General features: G+C 47.0%; 1 protein-coding gene across 1 annotated transcript in view; it reads left to right on the forward strand.

Annotated features, from left to right (window-relative positions):
• LOC119390577 (ABC-type organic anion transporter ABCA8) overlaps positions 1-20608 on the forward strand; it is a 134499-nt gene that overhangs the window by 108043 nt on the left and 5848 nt on the right. Inside the window, exons 9-22 of the mRNA XM_049414869.1 lie at positions 1-184; positions 1294-1413; positions 1668-1806; positions 2058-2148; positions 4105-4390; positions 6161-6274; positions 9763-9876; positions 11216-11408; positions 12040-12182; positions 12995-13267; positions 15558-15842; positions 16587-16724; positions 18494-18796; positions 19599-19688. The exon at positions 1-184 is cut by the window's left edge and continues 165 nt beyond it. Of these exons, the coding sequence (XP_049270826.1) occupies positions 1-184; positions 1294-1413; positions 1668-1806; positions 2058-2148; positions 4105-4390; positions 6161-6274; positions 9763-9876; positions 11216-11408; positions 12040-12182; positions 12995-13267; positions 15558-15842; positions 16587-16724; positions 18494-18796; positions 19599-19688 (2473 nt within the window). The remainder of the gene's footprint in view (positions 185-1293; positions 1414-1667; positions 1807-2057; positions 2149-4104; positions 4391-6160; positions 6275-9762; positions 9877-11215; positions 11409-12039; positions 12183-12994; positions 13268-15557; positions 15843-16586; positions 16725-18493; positions 18797-19598; positions 19689-20608) is intronic.

Raw genomic sequence — 20608 nt, forward strand, 5'->3', positions numbered from 1 at the left:
CTCGTCCGGCTCGGCGCGCATCTACGACCTGCACACGGACAAACCCGAAGACGTGGCCCAGATCCGATCCATGCTGGGCGTCTGCCTCCAGGAGGACATCCTCTTCGACACGCTCACCGCCCGGCAGCACCTGCGCTTCTTCGCACGCATGAAGGGAGTGCCTCCCAGCAGCATCGACCTCGAGGCACGCCTTTCTATGCTTTACTTTCTATACTTCTATACCCTTTTCATCATCCGGAAGCGCGCTTCCCTGCGCTGCATATTGGCCCAACTAATGGCGGCACCCGTTGTGCTTCAAGTGGACAGGAGATCCTAATTACACGTGCTGGGGCTTGTCTATTATGCGTGTCTATGTCGAGAGAACCGAGTCTACGTTTTCCACGTCATAGCGTAAGCAAACTGTACATGAACACTCCGTTTGCGGTAAGTGACTAGCCTCCATTAGTTGGACTAAGTGGAAAGCAGGAAAGCTAGCTTTACAATGCTAAAAAGGCTCTGTCGCTCTTCTACGGGCCTCTTTAAACAGCCTCTTACAAGGTTCCAAAATCGCATCAAACAAGGCGGCGCGACGTTCCTCTTGAGAGAACCGCTGTGCGAGTAAGAGTGATCGTTACAAGCATGCATGCCCTTAGACGACAGACATTGATAAAAACTTGACCGAATATAGTACGCGACCACGGTTCATCATCCGATGTGGGGCGCACAACGGCGCCACTGGAAAAGCGCCTCCAAGCAAAATAGAAATAGCAGAGCAAAAATAGAAAGTTGGGAATCTCTAGCGACCAAGCGATCTGGCATACACATTGACGTGCTCGTTTATATGCTTAATGAGGTTCGAGTTTTTGTTTTATAGTTATGAACCGCACCTGAAGACCACTAAACCGTAAACGACTGCACCCAAAATAGACTTTAAGATCTTTGTATATTTGTAATCCGGACATATTGTCCCGACAATAAGCCACTGCACAGCTAGACGTATTCGAGCCGTGGTGAGGCATGTTGCTTTTATAGCCCACCAGTCCTTTTGACTTAAAGCAAAGTACCCGGACGTTATCAGCAACGTGGCAATAGAAATGAACAAGTTGCTGAAGTAATTATGAACTTTAACATGCATCGCGCAGGCACGTAAAGAAAGACTGGAGAAAAAGAAAAAAAAATGAAGTGAGAACTGCACTGATGATGGATACAGAGAAGTAAATAATTTATTCAAGGATACTTTTGTACAGGGCATGTATAGAAACTTGTCTTGGAGCAGCCACATATAAGCCACGTACGTTCTGTGTGGTCCCGCAGGTGAAGAACATCTTGATTGAGCTGGACCTGGCGGAGAAAGCCGACGTGCAGGCCATCAAGCTGAGCGGAGGACAGAAGCGCAAGCTCTCAGTCGGAATCGCCCTCGTCGGGGACCCAAAGGTACGTGCGTTTGTCCCTGCCTGTTTTAGCAGTTTCCGAGCACTGCACGCACAGCCAGCAGCACGATAGAGACGAAATGCGAAGTGACTACATGGCTTTTACTATTCTCGATGAGAAAATAGTGCGGGGATGTAGTTTGTGAAGAAGGGACATCACGGCGACGGCGACAAAGGAAGTTCGTTTGGGAAGTCACCAACACAATTCCTATCATAACAACAAATCATTCAGTGAACGTCGATGTTGTTTCTTTGCAGATCGTGTTCCTGGACGAGCCGAGCAGCGGCATGGACCCGTACTCGAGGCGCCACCTGTGGAGCGAGCTGCAAAAGCGCAAGGAGGGCAAGGTCATCGTCCTCACCACTCACTTCATGGACGAGGCAGACATCCTCGCAGGTACATGGTCTCGACGTTCTTATACGTATATACTTTCTAAGGCTGAAGACAAAGGTTAACAAGTCCTTTCGGTGTTGACAGTGCGTGGGCTTTGTAAGGTAATGATCCGCACATACCATTTGTGTTCAAGGGGTGGCACTCACACCTACTTGCTAGAGTGAAGCGTTGAACGTTATGGAAAACGCTTGTTGTATGCAGTCTATTGTGTAGAAATCGATGGTTTGAACCATTTATTATTTTTTTTCTCGCAGACTGGAAGGCGATTTTGTGCAAGGGCAAGCTGCGATGCGCCGGAACGTCCCTTTTCCTCAAGAACCGTTTCGGAATCGGCTATCACCTCACGTGAGCGAATTTTAGTAAAATTGCTTTATTTGGAGTTTTTTGGCTACTAATGCTTCGTCTCTTCGCTGGTATAGGTCCTGAAAAACGCGTGCGCGAGTTCCTCGTAACGTGAGCGCGTATGTACCTACACGGCATGGCGTGCTCTTGACGAACACTGTCACGGCCGTTCACGCCTTTGCTTCGCTCATATTTTTCTGATCCTTTCGTGAGATTCGGATGATAGCATAGCAATCTTCGGAGCGGAGGAGGCTACAGTGACTGGCTCTGTATTCGATTCGTAATGTAGGTATAAGACATCAACATTGCCGATACATTGAGCACAGCGCACCTAGAGACAGAGCAGTACGATTGATAGAAGAATGGCCACCGGTTCGTGTTTGTGTATATACAATGGTGTATATACACCATTTACCGCTGGCGGTATGCGGAGCTCGGAAGCGCTTCAGGGTGTTCTCGTGATTACCAACGAGATGGCGCGAAGGGCACGCTTTAAAGATCGTCGCCCCACTAGTTGCGATGCGCGCGCGCCTGCTACCTCTACCAGCTGTACTTTGCCCTACAGGGCGTGGTCGCCTGTACGCGCGCGCTTATGTCGTGACGGGGAAGGTTTGTACGTCTTGTGCTTTCGCCGCAAAGTTGAAGTTACAGCGCGCACGTAGGTCACTTCGCTCGCTGCAACGGCCGCGTTTTCGAAAGGAGCGCGCTGCTCAAACACAAAGTAACAACTGTGACAGTTGTTTGTTCGCGCTCGTCCTTCGTATACCTGTGCGTTCGTTTTGTGCGTCCTTCTTGGTGTTTAAGCAGCGGGCTTTAATTGTCGAGCTGTGACAGTTCTTAGTTCGCGCTCGTCTTGTGTGTGTTCTTTTCATGCGTCCTTTGTGCTTGAGTAGCGCGCTGGAAGTTTCAAGTTGTTTGACATTCTTCGCCTCACATTCCATTGTTGCTGTCGCATTCATTGCTTCGCCTTTGAGGCAAAGTTGTGAGTTTTTTTTTAATATATACATTCCGGCACTAGAAATGCGCAGCGAATTTTCCGACAGAGGCCATGAAGATGCTGCCGAAGACGTCGTCACAGGCTCCTAAAGCGCGCATTAGGAAGTCCCCCAGCAAAGACGACACATTTGCGACAACGGTGACTCGCTCTGTAGACAACGGACGTATTAGATGAACTGAACTTCGACAAAGTTCGTGCAATCGCATGTGTGCGGGCTGTCTATACAGCACGGTGTTTGTTTTGTCTGCACTGCCGACCCCGTCCGCCGCGGTGGATCAGTGGTTACTGTGCTCGGCTGCTGACCCGAAGGTCGCTGGTTCGACCTCGGCCGCGGCGGTCGCATTTCGGCGGAGGCGAAATGGTAGAGGCTCGTGCACACTGCGATGTGAGTGCACGTTAAAGAACACCAGATGGTCGAAATTCCTGGAGCCCTCCACTACGGCGTGCCTCATAATCGTATCGTGGTTTTGGCACGTAAAACCCCATAAATTATTATTACACTGTCAACCTCAAGGAGGGATTTACATGAGTAAAGAGAAATAAAAATTAGCAAGAAAGCACACAACGTTTTGCTACAAGTAGAGCAAGAAATGACCAGGTAATATCTATTAAAATAACATGCAGCGGAGAGAGACACGTACACTTGTACTTCGCGCATTGAAAACAGAAATCAGCGCAAAAAGCAGCAAGGCGGTACAGTTGATCACAAGGCTAAATGGACTGATATTGCCCGCATCAGAAGAAAATACATGCCATGACGCCACCGTATCAGCGAAGATAAGCGACTCTAAAGCAGTGTTTATGTATTTCTACGGGTGTCTTGTTTGCACGATCAATGGCAGTGAAGACGACACCACCTCCCTGTAGACTACGTAATGTGCCAATGTAGAAAGAGCTCTCGCGAAGGCTGACGTGCTATCTCTCTACATTATCAAACGTGAGTCGTCGTTTGTTCGGTGCAGCATGGTGGTCGATCAGGGCGCGGACAAGAGCCAGATCAGCCAGCTGGTGCAGCGGTACGTTCCGAGCGTGACGGTGTACCGGTCGACGGGCACCGAGCTGGCCTTCATCCTGCCCATGGACTCGACCTACAACTTCGCCAACCTGTTCGCCGCCGTCGAGGAGGCCATCTCCGAGGGCACGCTGGGCGTGCGCAGCTACGGCATCTCCATGACGACGCTCGAGGAGGTCTTCCTCAAGATGGGCGAGGTCGAGAAGCCCGACGAAGTGCACCTGCGAGACATTCAGGTGCGCCGCCTTCTCCTGCTCTGTCAACACGCTTGTACCGGTAAATAGGTGCAGTATAGTGATTCTCGATTTCTCAAAGTGAAGTACAATCCTATATAGACCTTTCCATCGGAGAGAGGGAGCAGATTCTTGCTGCACTGTTTCGTGGGACTACAAAGGCTGACGTCGCTGCCTCGGCAGTACATAATGGGTAAGGGGAAGAGGGAGGGAGGGAGGGATCACGCATATTTACAACAGCCCAAAGGGCACTATGGTGGCTTCCAAAGAGCCGTTGTTGGAAAGGTGCAAAGAAATGAAATTTCCTCCCATCCGTACGTGTCATAGATGGCACATGGCTATGGAGGAGATCCAAAATAGTTTGCCGATAATAAGGCTCCGCAGTCGAAAAGGATAGTTGGCGTACGGCTATCCAATGACTACCTTGGATGGTCAGGGCAGTGATGGCCAAAATTACCAATGTAACATTCACACTGATTTAGTCTTTCTTTAGTGTAATGATCGTGGGAAAAGTGAACAAGTGACTGCGCGCGCTGTGCGAGATGTTATACGTGATTTAACGTGACGTCATGTCCATCTCAGCTGCATACACGCTTAGTAAGGTATATCGCTGTAAATTAAACCTTACGATCAATGAATTGATTAATCAGTTATCCACCATAAACGGCTAACTGCGCTAACTACAGGAAAACGAAGTTGAGATAGAGGCGGATTGAAGAGGAGTATACGATATCGTAGTATGGCTATTTTCTTGATATAAAAAGAGGCAGGCACATCTAACATCTTAAAAAATTTCCTTGTGATAATGCACTACTACCTTCTTTGATCCACCAGAGTGATAGTGTCGCTTTGACTTCACCAGCATTAAACCTGTGCATTGAACTTTGGCGCCACTTCCGAAGCGACACGTGTAGCTTCTCTTTTTCACATTATTTAAAAACAACTAACTTAGCACAGTAAACTCGTGAATGTGGTGCACGCCGCTCAGACTTTATTGGGAAGCGCGCGTTCGAAATTGCCTGATAAGTGCGTCGAAGTACCGTTTCTTCTTGAAAGCTGAGATGTTTCGGAAAATACCGCAATGTTGCGGCTTACGTGGCTCTCAGGATTTATTCAGTATTTTCTCTGAAACATACACTTAAACGAGCACAAACTTAAACCTTAACAAGTGTGTCAGGTGGCCTTGCAATGTAGTTCATTCCCTCGCTAGGCAACCAACAATTATCATGACTACTTCTCCATCTTTCTTTTTTTGATCACAGGAGAATACTCTACACTTTCGAACACAAGATTCTCACGTGAAATATGACTCGTGTGTACTGACATTGTTGAATTGATATGGAAATTTTCCAATCATTCTCTCACCCCTACATATGTGCAGACAGATGGAACACTGCCGCCTTCAACGGTCAATACAAACGAAAGAAAAATGATACAATTAATAATACTTTGAAGAAAGAATTTTCTCAGTACCAATTACTTTTGTGCTGCGAAAGTAATTTACACAAACACCGAAGCACTAAATCGTTCAGGAATTGTCGGGGCACCGCGCGATAAGGCGTGAAGAAAGAAAAATGCGTAAAAATAGGTAAGTATTTGTCAGCAAGGAAGATTTCAATCATGCACGAGCAGTGGACTATAAATTGATACAACCACGCTCAAAACGACCGCACGGCACGCGAGGAAGCTCTCCCGAAGCCCGACCGACCAGGTTGCCGCCAAGTGTCACGCGCTAGACGAGAGCGCAGTGTACAACGGACCCGTTCACGACAGGCGGACATTGTGTCATCAACCGTACGCCACACGCCGCCGCCCACGAGGAAAGCACTGTCTATGGGAAAGCCAGAGGGAGCAGCCGCTTCCGGTTCCGTTTCGCCTACACTTCAGGTGAGTGGCCGCTCCTTATCGCCCTCTGTCTATTCGATATATGTCTTAGTCGTTGCAATTAAGCAGGGATAATAAGGGGAAACACTAACCCGGGAGCGAACTTCGGTTTGCCCACACAGATGCACACAAAACGTAGCAATGTCTTTTTTTTTTTCATGTGAGACAACTGCTGAGGACCAAGTTTAATGAAATATGCTAACTGCGGGTGTCTCATCAAAAGTTTTAATCTAGATGCTGGATTTGTTTCGTGAAAAAAATTACACAGAGCGTGGTTGAAACAAAAAAAATTTGAAAGAAAAATTAACAACCTACTTGAGAAATCGGAACTTCCAGATCATTGCTTGGACGCTCTCTTTTGTTTACTGCATCGCTTCAAACATCACATACGGACAAATATTTGAGATACGCTGGCTTGCCGAATTGGGTGAGTCGGGTGAGTCAAGCGGAAGCACATCGATAGAAGAAAGAACAGAGAGAGGTGGAGAGGGGGGGGGGGGGGGGGAGTACACGCCTTGTGTCGTTTTTTTAGTGCAAAGATGGTAGGATGGTGGGAAGCATTCAGCTTAGTCGTGTATGTCACAAGTGAGCGGCAGCTAACAATGATAACTTCACGGTGATCGAAACGGTTAGAAATTGGAAAATATTGACAGTCTTAGCATTTTTCCGCTTTTCATATGAGAGTTCTTGTACAAAACTAGCTACAGAGGTTCTGGTTTCAACGGAAAACCTTTTTTTTTTTTTTTGCAGCACGAAGCGAGTCAGCACTCTGGCACTTCTTCTAGCCCTACAGCATCGTCCAACGGGGCGCGTCAGGTAAACATGCAAATGCCAACACGCGTACCTACGTATGCATGAAACCACACAGCCTTCCTCGCCAATCTAAGTCACTCGTACAAACTGTGTCCTCAGTGCACGCTATTGACGCGGCACCACTTCACGCCGTCGAGAACAAAATCTGCGCGCAAAACGAGGTGATTATAGTAGGAGACTACATTTCAGGCAAGAGGTCGGATTGGCCTCGGAAGCGTTGACTTAGTTTTTCTTTTAAAAACAAATTTTGCCTAGGGAGCCGTCTTTCGCTAGATATTATTTGACCCGGCCAGGTAGATTTCTGTCGAAGATGTCAACTGTTATGAAGAAACGTTTAAACCACAGAATTATGCGAGAAATGCAACAAGGAAATTACAGAATCCTTGCGGCCAGCACTGACGAGTTCGTTAAGGCTTATTGTTCTGGACCGCTGAAAAAAAAAAAAGATATTTTGAGAATGTACCAGGTGCTCCGCGTAACTTGTGCCAAAATTTAAAAATATTTAAATGCCACTTAGCTGGACAGGAAGTAATGTCGCTTTCTGTCGCTTGGAGCAAGTCGTGCTGTTTCTTCACGCAATTAGCTATGAATGAGTTGGAAATGTTAAATAGAAAATCGTACGCCATCCAGAAAAAAAGACCCATCAAATCTGAACTATATAGCCAGTTCCCTGCACCTCGAGTAGTAATTGTTCAGACGGAACATATAAAATCGGCCGACGCATGCATCTAGCGGATAGGGATTAGCGCACCGAAATGCCGGCGCCTCGCCTCCAAGATTTCTTTCTTTTTTTTCGAGTGCATTGCGAACGCCGCGAGTAGCGTGAACATTCGGCGTCCCGCTTCCCGTTCAATCTTTAAAGGAGTAATGGCGGCAACGTGTCACTTCTTTCTTTTCTTTTTCAATTCCTGTATCAAAATTTTTACGAACTTTTTGTCGTTAATTCGCTGGTGTTTCAACGTGACAAATATTGCGCGGAGGCCGCACTATTATCTACGCTGTTTGAAACGGGTCTTTCTTATGCGGTCCGAAATTTCGTTGCAGGTGCATTAAACAGTGTATTTCAGGACAAGCCTTACTCGACGAGTAGAATTGTAGAGAACCTGGTGCAAATATAAACGCATGTTAATATCGGCTTTGGAAATATAATTAGCACACCAATTAACACAATCCGTTAATATGAGCATGAATACCGACATTCTGCATTGTAATAATGCATCTCTGTGTCGCTTTTCTTTCCAGAACTGCGCGCACCTCTCCTTGTCCTCCAGCTTCAATTGTGCTGCTTCTGTGTGATGTACGCTCGAATTAAAAGCAATACTTCATGGCCTGTCTCTGCTTCGCAATGTTCCATGAACTTCCCTGCTCTGTTCTGTGAACTACCGCATGAGTCTTTTTTTCCCCTATCATGTCACCTCATGTGCGTGTGTATGTTGTGTGTTCATGTGTTTGCGAATAGCGAATAACCTACGTATCGACGTGCGTCAGCTCGCTGCTACTTCTCGGTCTGCCGACTGCATCTGCCCTAATGCTGCCGACATGCACTCTCGCTTGTTTGATGCAGCATGTCGCACACTAGCACCTGTGTTTTCCCATGTACCAGCGAACGTCTTGCCAAACGTCTTACCCTGCTTTAGTGACGTCTTATATATATATATATAATATAATGCATATACCTGGTGTGGTGTTTCAAGAAATGTGTTCGAAATCCCCCAAAATCAGGAAAATGAGATATTTGCTCGCTGCCTTTACAAATGCTTTTTTCTGTAGCAGCAGGCATGTTGAGATGGTTAAAGACCATATATGAATCACTTAAGACAGTAACTAAAAAGTTAAATTAATTAATTTATTAATTAATGGAGTTAGGCGGTTATGTCAAGTGGGAGAATTGAAGCTCTTCATGCGAAGAGCCCATAGCAGCTTTGAGATATAGAAAAGGCGGCCTCTAGTAATTACTGTGGCGTAATGAAATTCAACGGCCAAGCCGCAACCGAAGCGCCGATGAGCGCAACAAGCAGACGACCAGAATGACGTCACTGGTCAAGACGACGACTGCAGAGGTGTAGTTCTTCCGCGTTTGTTAACGTATACGTGCGCCATGCGTGCTATAATTGCAAGCGCAGCACGAACACCCTCGCAACGAAGTATGTTGATGGTTGACATAACGACGCTCACTCATTCTGGACGCCTTAGAAGAACATGGCAGTTGCGCTCTTCCGCGTTTCGGTTTCGCTTTCGCCGCTGAATTTGGGCGAATTTCATTACTTCGCGATTATTAATAGAGGCCGGTTTTTCGAAATCTCAAAGCTGCAACGGGTTCTTCGCATGAATTCTCCCATTCGACATAACCACGTAAGTCCGCTAATTAAAAAGTAAATAATTTAACGTTCTTAATTACGGCCCTAAATTATGTCGTTAGCCATGGTAACATGCCTGCGGCTACAGAAGAAGCAATTGTGAAGGCGTCGAACAAATGTCGCCTTTCCCTGATTTTTGAGTATTTTGGACACATTTCTTGAAACACCATGTGCGTGTGTGTGTGCGTGTGTGTGTGTAATATGTCGGAAACGTGTTGTAGGTTTCTGTGATGTCCCTTCCAGTCGCAGCACACCCGTAGCATGCCGTACTCTATGGAAGTGACGTCTTATGTATCTAACGGATGTCTGGCGCATGTGCAGACCAACTACCAGAAGGAGATCGAAGAGATGGAGCTGCTCAAGGCCAACAAGGAGACCATGCCCGTCAGTACGGTGGAGCCCAACGCGCTGCAGGCATTCATGGCCTTCTTCAAGGCGAGTTCACTTGCATTCGTGGACGCGGTGGCCTTGGGTCAGTAGGCGTAGTCATCGCAGAGCCCTCAAATAAAGAGGACCTACTGTTCGACCAACTTGTGTGAACATCGCGAGGTCGTGTCACGCTAGATTTATCTGGGCAGATGAAGCGTTATGTACCTTATATTGCGGTATAAACTTGTAAGTGGCATTTAAACTTACTAGAAAATATTGCTGAAAGCCGTTACTTTAGTTTGTACCCTGTAGTGTAACTTCAACTCCGTACCGCGTAACACGTGCTCAATGTATTATACTCCGTGCAAAAATTAAGCTGGTTGTTTTTGTCTCGCCCATAACAAGTGTTGTTAATATGAATCAATAGCTCAAGGCAGTATTGTTTTAGAGGCCACGGCTCATAGTTAAACGGATGATTTTTGCTAGAAGTATTTTCGCCCAAAGAAACGAACCCGACGAGTAGGGAACGAACTCCCCACACACCAGCACTTTTACAATCTGTCTACTCAGTGTATTTCGTCCGTCTGAATTGGCAAATCATCCAACTATACCAGTAACCAACCGTAACGCGCCAGAGCACTACAGCGGAAAAACTACGAGGTATCTATGTTTGTTTTCAATGGGTGGCCTTTCTTGTCAGACACCTGCACATAGTCGCTCGCCGGTGCCAAATCGGGCAGCCCAGACTTTTAACGCAGAGTTGTTTGTATCGTGAGAGTAGCAGGTGCACATCGTTAAGATGCGTTTCCGGTTGTCGTTCTAAGTATTTTTCTGTGTGTTTGCTTCGTCTGAAGACCAACAGTGAGATTGCGCAGGTGTTCGGATTCGAGAACAGAATGGCCCAACGGCGCACCGAAATAGCGAATAACGCGAACGTTTCGGTTTCGTACCATAAGCTAACAGGACTTTAGCTAAACAACTGTTACCAGTAATCGTTACCGACAAAATCTACACAAATGTAGCGTTTATCGTTAAAGGCGTTCGTCATTGCATTCGAGCAATACCAAAAAGTCAACGAAGTCCATTTTTTGAAAATCAGTTATGGCTGAAAAACGGCCCAAATACGAGAAAATACATTGCATTTCTTGGCATCACACTTAAACACCGTAGCGCTACAGCTCAACAATCAAGAAATAGACATACACTAACGCATGCTCAAAAACGCGTTTCTCGCGGTAAAGGCCGAGGAGTTCACCTCGAAGCCCGGTAATCTTATGTCAGATAGTAATGTTATCTCCGATAATCAACCAATGTTGCAAACAACATGAAATTAGAGTCCAAATTCGGAAGCGTACAGACGCGCCTCGACGCCTGATTTGTACCGACACGTGGTTGTTGGCTGCAGGCCCGTCTGCTCCTGTTCGTGCGAGCCCCGATGCACGTGGTCCCCCTGGTGGTGCTGCCGGTGATTATGGTGATGCTGAGCTACTGCTTCCTCAACAAGAACGAGGTGCCCGTCAACAGGCTGGGAGTCTTCACGGCAGACTTCTACCCGCAGGCGAAGGTCATACAAGCCTACAGCTCGGCCAACGCACAGAGTGAGCACGACTGCACAGAGATCCGGTCCCGTAGTTGCCCCGGGTGAAGCTGCCGGGTGTAGCTTCCGGGTGAAGCTTCCGGGTGAAGCGCAATACATGATAGTGAAGCAGGCAGAATCACTAAGCTCCCCTTCCCTTTTGTATTGTAGAGTATACTTCCTAACAACACTACATGCTAATTTTTTCTGTTCTGTCGCATTCGGAGTTGTTTCTGTAGCTGCACCGAATTACACCGAATGCGGACCTCTGATCCGCAGCTTCTGCACGCCTAAACGGAGTCTTTAAGGAAGCAGTTATGACTTGGGAAAGTCTATGGTAGCGCCGCTTCTAGACACAAGTATTTGTCACAGCTGTTCGGTGACGCTAATTATATACATACAATTTTTGTCATTAAACAACTGCGAAAATATCGTTGCTACCGCGTTCATCGCATAGCAATTATTAGAAACTTTCACATGTGTGCGTGGCGGTGCTCTAGGGAATACCATCTTTTCATAAACTTCAGTTGTAAGTCCAGCCTTGTCCTGTACGTTTCCTTTTTTTTCTTCTTCTGCTCGCGTTTGAAACTTGCTAGAAACCTTCACTTGTAAACTTTCACATGCATCAGCGATGCCCCTCTTTCCTTGCGCAGGCGAGCAGGTTCGACTGTACGAGGGGGCAATGCGCAAGCAGATGATGAACGTCTCTTGGCGAAACAACAGCGTCACTCTGGACAACATCGACCCCAACACCTACTACGCCTCGGTGCCCGAGAACCTTGGCGGGGACTACAAGGTACGCGTATAGCATGTCCAGGGTTTTCACGTAGGCGTACGGCGTTGGCGTCTTTCCAGGTCATCTATGGAGGGATCCGCTACTGAAAATGGGTCGAATACTTGTTTTATTCTGGTTTGACCTTGCACGACAATGCGCAGCGGCTATGACTTGAATCTATCCAACTACACGTTGGATTACCCCAAGTCTATTAGTGTTCGAATCTCAGTGTTCTTCGGTATGTATCTTTTTTTTTTTGCTTAGGTCTGTAAACAAGAACCTGACAGTTTTCGTATGACTGAAACTATCTAGACGCCCAGTTTCCTCGCGAGACGCCTACCGCGCACAAACACGTTTAATTTGGTCGACCCAAATAGTATACTGCTAACGATGTCTCTGCTACTCGCATCTATGAAAATTTCATCGCAACTTAGAAGAGTACTGGTCTGGGCCAATCGATAGGGGTTCATGACATGCTTACTTGCACTCCTCTTAAGAACCCGGGGCAGGGGGAAAACAGACAGAAGCGCAAAGTTTCAATTGACTTTAATGAGAAGGCAAAGCGTGTATAAATTGTGCATGTATAAATGCGTCTTTCGCCTTCGTATTATTTTACCCCCATCCCACATTCTTAAGAGGAGCGCAAGTAACAGCACTATTTAATTCTAGCGTAGTGTTAAACATTTCGCATTTTTTCGCCATATACCGCTTAAGGCATTGTGAAATCGCCTTCTCAAACTGTGTCGTATCGACTTCCCTGTTACGCACGTACAACCCGCGTTCCTTCATTCGTGTCCACGTAATCCAACACTTCTCTCCTCGTTTCCCCGCAGTACACGAGTCCTCTGACGCTGCTGTTCAACGACTCGCACGTGCACACGCTGCCCATCCTCCAGTCGCTGACGTTCAACGCTCTCTACGCCGCCCTGGAGAAGAACGAGTCGGTGCTTGAGGAGCGACGGCTGCGGGTCTCCTCGTTCCCGTGGCCCCAGCGCGGAGTCGACAAGGTGTTCGACGCCCAGCTCTACACGTGGACCATGATGATGAGCGTGGTGCTCGCGTACATGCCCTCCCTCATCGCCGTCGAGGTGGTCGAGGACAGGCAGGTGCGTGTCGCAATCGGCACGGTACAACTTGGGCTGTAGAGGTGGATAAGACGTTTATTGGCAGCATAGGTTGGCAAAAAAGTTGGAGCTCACGCACTCAAGAAATATATACGTTGCTCTTAGGGCTCACTCGGATTCAGACTCACCAAAATTTTCCTCAGCTGGACTCACTGGGACTCAGACTCGCTAAACTTTTTTTCAACCGGACTCACTCGGACTCGCTCAGACTAAGGCTCACTGCCCGATCCGAGTCTGAGTGAGTCACATGAGAATCATGAGTGAGTTTTCCGACATATGATTGGCAGTTTTGATAATACATCACAAGTCGCGAGTTGTCAGGGTGCCGGAGTTAGAGGAGTGTCCATACACGCCTGCCTAGGCTCCTGGCACCACGAGTGCAGAGGACAACAGCGGACAACTACATATACATATATGTATAAATGTATATATGTATATGTACAGAAATGGCGCACTTTCATATAGACTAGCTTAAAACAGTATAATAAACAGCAGTAATTCGAACGAGTGCAAACACCACAAACGCAATGCATATAGATACACGGTTTTGAACAGTAGGTAAACGTCGTTGACCATCATTACCATTGTCGGTCCATTCTATGTTCACTGCAGCACGAAGACTTCTCCCAGCGATCTCGAATTCATTCTGTCCTGCGCGAGCTCATTTAATTTATGCTTCCCAATTAATTCCATCGTTCCACCTAACCCCTCTCATCCCTTGGTAACCATTACGATGCTCTGACCACGGGTTACCTGCTTTTCTCATGACTTGACGTTCCCAAATCCATCTTTTTCTTATTAATATCTACTAGTATATCGGCTTCCCCTTTTTGTTCTCTGATCCCCCCTGCTTTCCTTTTTGTCTCTTAGAGTTACGCCCATCATTTTCCGTTATATTGCCCTCTGTATGGTCCTATACCTTCTTCTCGAATTTGTTATTCTCCATGTTTCTGCCTCATATGTCAGAACTGGCCAAACATAATAGTTGTACACGTTCCGCTTTAGTGACAGTGGTTTAGTTACCGGTCATGAGCTGAGAATGTTTACCGTATACATTCCATCCCATTCTTATTCTTCGTTGTACTTCCTTTACGTGACCATATTCCCCTGTTAATATTCGGCCTATAGGTAGACGTACTCTTATGCCAAGTCAAGGGTCCCGATTGTCTATCATGAACTTTATAGTTCTGTCGCCAGATCAATCACCTAGCATTGTCTCTGTCTTCTGGATATTCATCTTCAACCCTACTTTGACACTTTCTCGGCTTATTTCTTAATGCCCCAAAATTGGTATGTTCGAAATTGACAACAACGTTAACCAACAGTTCGCCAGCACTAGAAATCAATTAGCCGACAGTTGGCCCTCGTCGGTATTACGCGAGTGCATTCGGCAGGTTTCACGCAGCCGGCTCCAGACAAACTGACAGACGTTCCGATAAACTGATACATCTATGCTGACGGTCTCGGTCGAAGATGCGAGAATCGCGCGCAGTTAACTCGTCATTGGGAGCGTCACTAATTTGGTGGCCTCATTTACGTCTAACGATTTCCCATCACGAATAGCGCACGCAACGTTCCTGGCGGGAGGATACCTAGTACACAGCGTTAGATAACAATATTTAAAGCAGCAAAAAAAAAGACACGCCATGAAAGAAATAAGGCAGACACGGTCTAGTGGCTAATCGTTTTTCCCTCTGTTCCTCTTTCGCGCCGGGTTTTTCTTTCTTTCCTTGCGCTCTTAAATTCCGTAATATACGGGGTTGTTTGATATGATATGATACGGTTGATATGATACGGGGTTGTTGGAGTACATACAGTATGTACTTACATAGAATTGTTAAGAGTCAAGATGGCTGACCGCCACACTCGCGCGCCATTCAGGCTCACCAGCCCTTCGTCTTCCTTCACTTCATCTCCGTAACAATATGAACCAATGATAGTTCTTCAAAAGGTAATTTAAAACGTTACAAAAGCCATGTTCCCAGACATCAGAAAGAGATCGCTATTTTTGTTATTGAAAATGACACCCTGGTCGATCAAGTTGGGCACTGCCTCGGAGCGTTCGTCAGCGCAGTGGCAGCGCTCACCTTCTGAAGCGCAAGGGGGACTGGGCTCTTCGTTCTCACTTCCCAAGATCTACAGAGTACGGGGATAGGTTGCATGGTTCGGTAGACGTAGAAAGTTCGCTAGCCAACCATGCTTATTCATAACACCGGCACAACGCATATCATCGCAAGGCTGTCATGTATCTCGCGGATGGGGGCCATTGCAGAACAAGGTCAAGAACCAGCTCCGTGTATCCGGCCTACTCTTCTGCGGCTACTGGTTCACGGTGCTTCTAAGTCACGCGGCCTTGTACCTGCTCTCGGTGCTGCTGACGGTGCTGGCCCTGGTGGTGCTGCGGGTACCCTTCCTGACCGAACCCGTGGCCCTGCTCGCCATCGTAATCCTGTTCCTCCTCTACGTGCCAGCCTCGCTCATCGTGTGCTACGTGCTCACGCACCTCTTCAACAAGCACGAGACGGCCAAAGGAGTGCTGCCTTTCCTTGCGTTACTGGTGAGAGGCGATTGCCGCTATCTTTGAGTGGGACGCTTTAAAGAGTGGGCGACTGTACCGGCGACAGGGGCTCTTACTTCATTCAAGTGTCGCTTACTTCTCTATGTTAGGAACGTAGCTTGTGAAAGGAGAAATTTCCAAAGCGAAGCTTTCTTGGCTGGCTGCTGTTTTTACCAATCGTACAACTTAAGCCATAGCACACGTATTGCTCGGTATGTGTCCGAACACACAACCTGGTGCATTGGGGATATGCACAGATGGATATGTGTCACTAAATGTGTGAACATTATTGGCCGACCTTGATAAAATGTACGTACCAGTGCTTAAGAAGTATACCTATAGGCAACTGAAGGCAAGAAACAAGAAATGAACAGTCCGCAATGAGAGCAGTCAAGCGTAAATCAAGACACTAGGAAACAAACTGAAACCACGGAGCCCGCATTCAGCGAAAAGCATTGAGCTACACTGGGTCGAATAAGTGAAGTTAGTAAATTGAAGTAAACATCAAAGTTTCGATTACGTACAATTTTCACGTACGACGTAGTATCTGCAGACTTGTTTTCCCCCCCTCACCTTAGACAATAGAGAGCTTCGTCCGCTCAACGTAACGAATAAAGTAGTTATTGAAATGGTTCACTCAAATTTAGTATTTACCGATAGCGCTATATTGTGAGTAAGAGGCTCGTTGCCTATGGTTCCATATGTTCAGATACTAAACCACGCGCATGCGCTCTCTCGCAACAGTGCTCCATGTTCCCAGCTGTGCCGGTGACCATCCTGGACATGATGGGCTCGTCTCGAAGTGCGACGGCCTTACACTACACCCTATGTCTGCTCGTACCATTCTACATTCCAAACGGCGGCCTCTACTACATCACCAAGGTGGGTGAGAACCTCTGAACCGAAAAGACGAAAGCAGTAATGAAGAAGCGCGCCTTTCTGTCAGAGAGACAAACCTGACGCCTGTCTTCCCTCATCTCGGCAACGGCATAAAGTACACTCGCTACATTTAAAGACATTACTTTATATCTCATTAGAATACGCTTTCCATTAGGAATGAATCTTGCTTCTCGTTAATGCGACGTTCGGACATTAAACCCTACCATTCCATTGCCGCAAGTGACAGTGTCACGTATCACCAAAAATTAACTGCAACTCCAGCATCGACACAACGAGTGAACGTTGGCTGGCTTTTGGTAGAGTTGGAGGCCCTTTTTTTTTCTTTAATAAGGCGAAAGACTCGCCAGTTCACGAGTCCTAATTCGTTAAAAATAATACACGCGTCAATAAGTATCCGTGACGAATTACCTTTTTTTTCCCTGGCACTCGGCTGCGCCGCCCCCCTTTGTAGTATGCAACCTGACAAATACGGTGAGAGATCTCTAGCACAGTGCGAACGCAAAGAAAGGGATTCTCTTTTGCAGATCGCCGCACTGATTAATTGCCTCTACGTTGGCGTGAACTCGGGTTCTTGTGAGAAATCGTTCCGCCTGTGCGTGTACTCGCACATAACAAGTCTGCACAAACACTGTAAAGATGCTTTTTTCGCATGTAGCACCGCAGTGCGGCAGTGCACGCTTTACAAGCATAAAGGGCAGGCGATATTTTGGTACGGCCCAACTCAACTAAGACGATTCTTTGGATCGTTCATAGCTTGTTAAATCGAGCTTATAGTAGCGGAATTGCTGACTAGGGACAAAAGCGAAAACGGGTAAAGGCGTTATCATCTTGTCTAGTCTTGCTGCCCTTTCTGCATTCTAGCCATTTTTTTCTGTTTCCTCAAGTTCGGCTAATAAAGGGATTACCCTGAAGAGTAACGCTGACCCAGTTGACCCTGGTAATAAGTTATTTTATTAATGCATATATATTAGTATGAAGCAGCATAAGGTTCTTTATTATCGAAGAAAATAAGCGCGAAAATTTTACGTCTTGATCTTTTCGGCGTAGCGACAGCGCCTCCGTTCATCAGTACGACGTCACAAACTTCAATTTTTTCTGGCACTTGGAAACGGTGCGGAAGATATCACCTACACTCGCAAGGCTGAATTGTAGGTTCCTATGAGATGAAATGAGGTTGTACACCACCGATAAGGAATTAACAATACCCGGCCAGCCATTGCCAAAAATATAAACGACGTCACAGCGAGCAAGTGCGAGAACTTCACGGAGGCATCGCCGCCTGCTTTCATGTTGTGGGCCTTTCTGATTTTTCAAGATTCTTTCTCTCATGGAAAGAAACGGTATTTTGTTCTTAAGCGAGCGTAGTCTGATTTTAATTCAAGAGAATGAATGAATGAATTATCGTATGACAATTTTTTTTGCGTGCATACAAAATGTTATGAAACAGCGCCAGGGACGCATGTACAGACTGCTGTATGCATGGACTTCAGCTTTGACTGCACTTTGTCTGTAGCCCATGTGCAGAAAGAATAATAATAAAAAAACAAGGTAGCCTCTTTATTTTAACCGAAGTTAACATTCCTTACTTCTTGTTTACCTTATTTAACCACATACTACAGCTTAATCTTCATTTACACTGAAGAGTAACCTTAAACTCTTTTACTTTCTGGCGTCTCATTATCCGAGTATATTAAACGAGTAACAGCCGTATGTGTGAGGATGTGTCGTTGTTGTTGGCAACCGTGTCGCAGACGTCGGTGATAATCGAGACGAAGCTTTCCAACGGCTACGAGGCGGACAAGTGGATGTTCTTCGACTGGGACAGCAACATCCTGGTCACGTACGTGGCGTGCGTCATCCACACGCTGGCCTACTACTTCCTGCTGCGCATGGCCGACATCGGCAAGGCCGGGGGCCGCATGGCGGACGCCTTCTGGATCACGCGACGCATCATCGACATCACGCCCAACAGCGACCTGCCCGAGAAAGAGGACGCCGACGTCAAGGCCGAGAGGCAGAGGGTCTCCCAGATGGACATCAGCCTCATGCCAAAGGTACAGTACTACGCTCGTGCTCGAATATTCGTAGATCGCCGCGCCCATTGTCTGGCGTGCTTGGGAACGCGAAACAATGTCACGACGACGAGCGAGGGGTGGCAGACAGGGGTGTGCCCGCAATTTTGATTTGGGGAGGGTGGAGTCTTGAATAATTTTGGGGGGAGGGGATCCGCCCTAGGGGGGTGTTAGGGGTGTGAGACATGACGCAGCTTAGTGCGCAGTACGCAAAATCATTCACTTAGAAACCGCAGTCGTCTTAGTCCCATAAAAGCTTCGCTCGATGAATAACAATTCAACAATCGCAAGCGCAATGGAGTTGTAAATGTAAGAATTGATATTTGGTTAAGCGACGTGTTTTGAAAATCCATTCGTTCTGTCTGCCTCTCTGAACATTAATACAGCTTTCTTTTGATCACATCTCGTCCCGATCTCTTTTTGCGCCATTTTCAACTTCGATCGTCCGTATGACCTACTGCGTTTACTAAAGGCGAAATTCACTGCATGCAAGCAGTCAGAGTACGCGAGGTTTTAACCTGAAGGGGATTTGAAACGAACGACGCATATCTGACGACAAGCGATATTGATCGTTGGTTTAGCTCGAACGTTGGTTTAGCTTATTCTTGTGGTCTGGATTACAAAGGGATAAATAAATAGGTTCGCTTTGTGCAAGTGAACACTTTCTTAGGGAGGAATTTCGGGCAACAGTACACTCAGCTAGATTAGATGGCTGCACAACGCGGCGCGGCGAACGTCCAAGCGCTGTCGGCGCAACGGATTGTCATTGTTGTGTTCCTTATAGCACCGTAACTCAAGGCTCCTGTCTCTGTTTCTGCGAAAAGAAAAGCCCGCATCGGAGGTCGCAGGGGCCCCCGAACAAAAACCGATAAAGGTACGCAAAAGTACTAGAGCCTTTAATGCGCTCCTTTTCGGGAACAAGTTCGCTAGATATCTGTTCTCTTCGTTAGCATCATTTTCACTCATCGCTAGGAAATTTTCGCCTGTTCGAAAAGAAAGTCTGGGCTATACAAAAATCGCTGCTGCAACGTTTTAACTTGCAATGTTCCAGCCTGAAATGTTTCAGGTTCGTCTTATACACCACCAAAGTACACCCGAAGGTCGTCATACTTGTCATGTCACGCACATCTTTCCCGCTGCACCACTGCTGTCGCTTCAACTAAGTCAGTTAATAACGGGCTAAGAGACCCGTATACGAAGTGCATCCACTTCCTGGTTTCATTGAGAAAGTTGTTCGCTACGCGAACGTGCCAGAAAAAAAGTAGTGCACCCACTATTATTGCATATTTCGCTTTCGCTAAATGCGCTTACAGTCAAGCCCGAATATAACGAATCCGGAGAATGCTCGCTTGCGTAGGTAATTCGATATAAGACCGACAGGGCCGACGTAGTGCGCTGCGATGCGCAGCAATCGGTTCAACTATCAGCGTGTTTCACCACATTACAGCTGCAATGAAACTTACTAAAGCAAATCTGGTAATTACGGAGCGAAATACGACCCTTCAGGTTTAGTGCCTCGTTTGACAGTAGTTATTTACCAGAACAGTGCCTTGCTGCGTCAGCACGACCACTCGCAATGAAGTGGGAAGTGACCTCGGTGCCTTTAGGAGCAGCGCGATCGCAGGGGCGCGGTACGGAGCAGAACGCGATATACGGGATGGATAGCTAATGTTTCCATGAGAGCTCAAGTTTCCTGAGCCTTCGCCGAGTTTTTCCAGACACTTGGACTGCCGTCACAATTCCTGGTATTCCCGGTTAGTAGACACCCTCTTTCTCCGCCCCCCCCCACCCCCC

Source organism: Rhipicephalus sanguineus, chromosome 4 (assembly GCF_013339695.2).
Source record: "Rhipicephalus sanguineus isolate Rsan-2018 chromosome 4, BIME_Rsan_1.4, whole genome shotgun sequence".
NCBI classification, from domain to species: domain Eukaryota; kingdom Metazoa; phylum Arthropoda; class Arachnida; order Ixodida; family Ixodidae; genus Rhipicephalus; species Rhipicephalus sanguineus.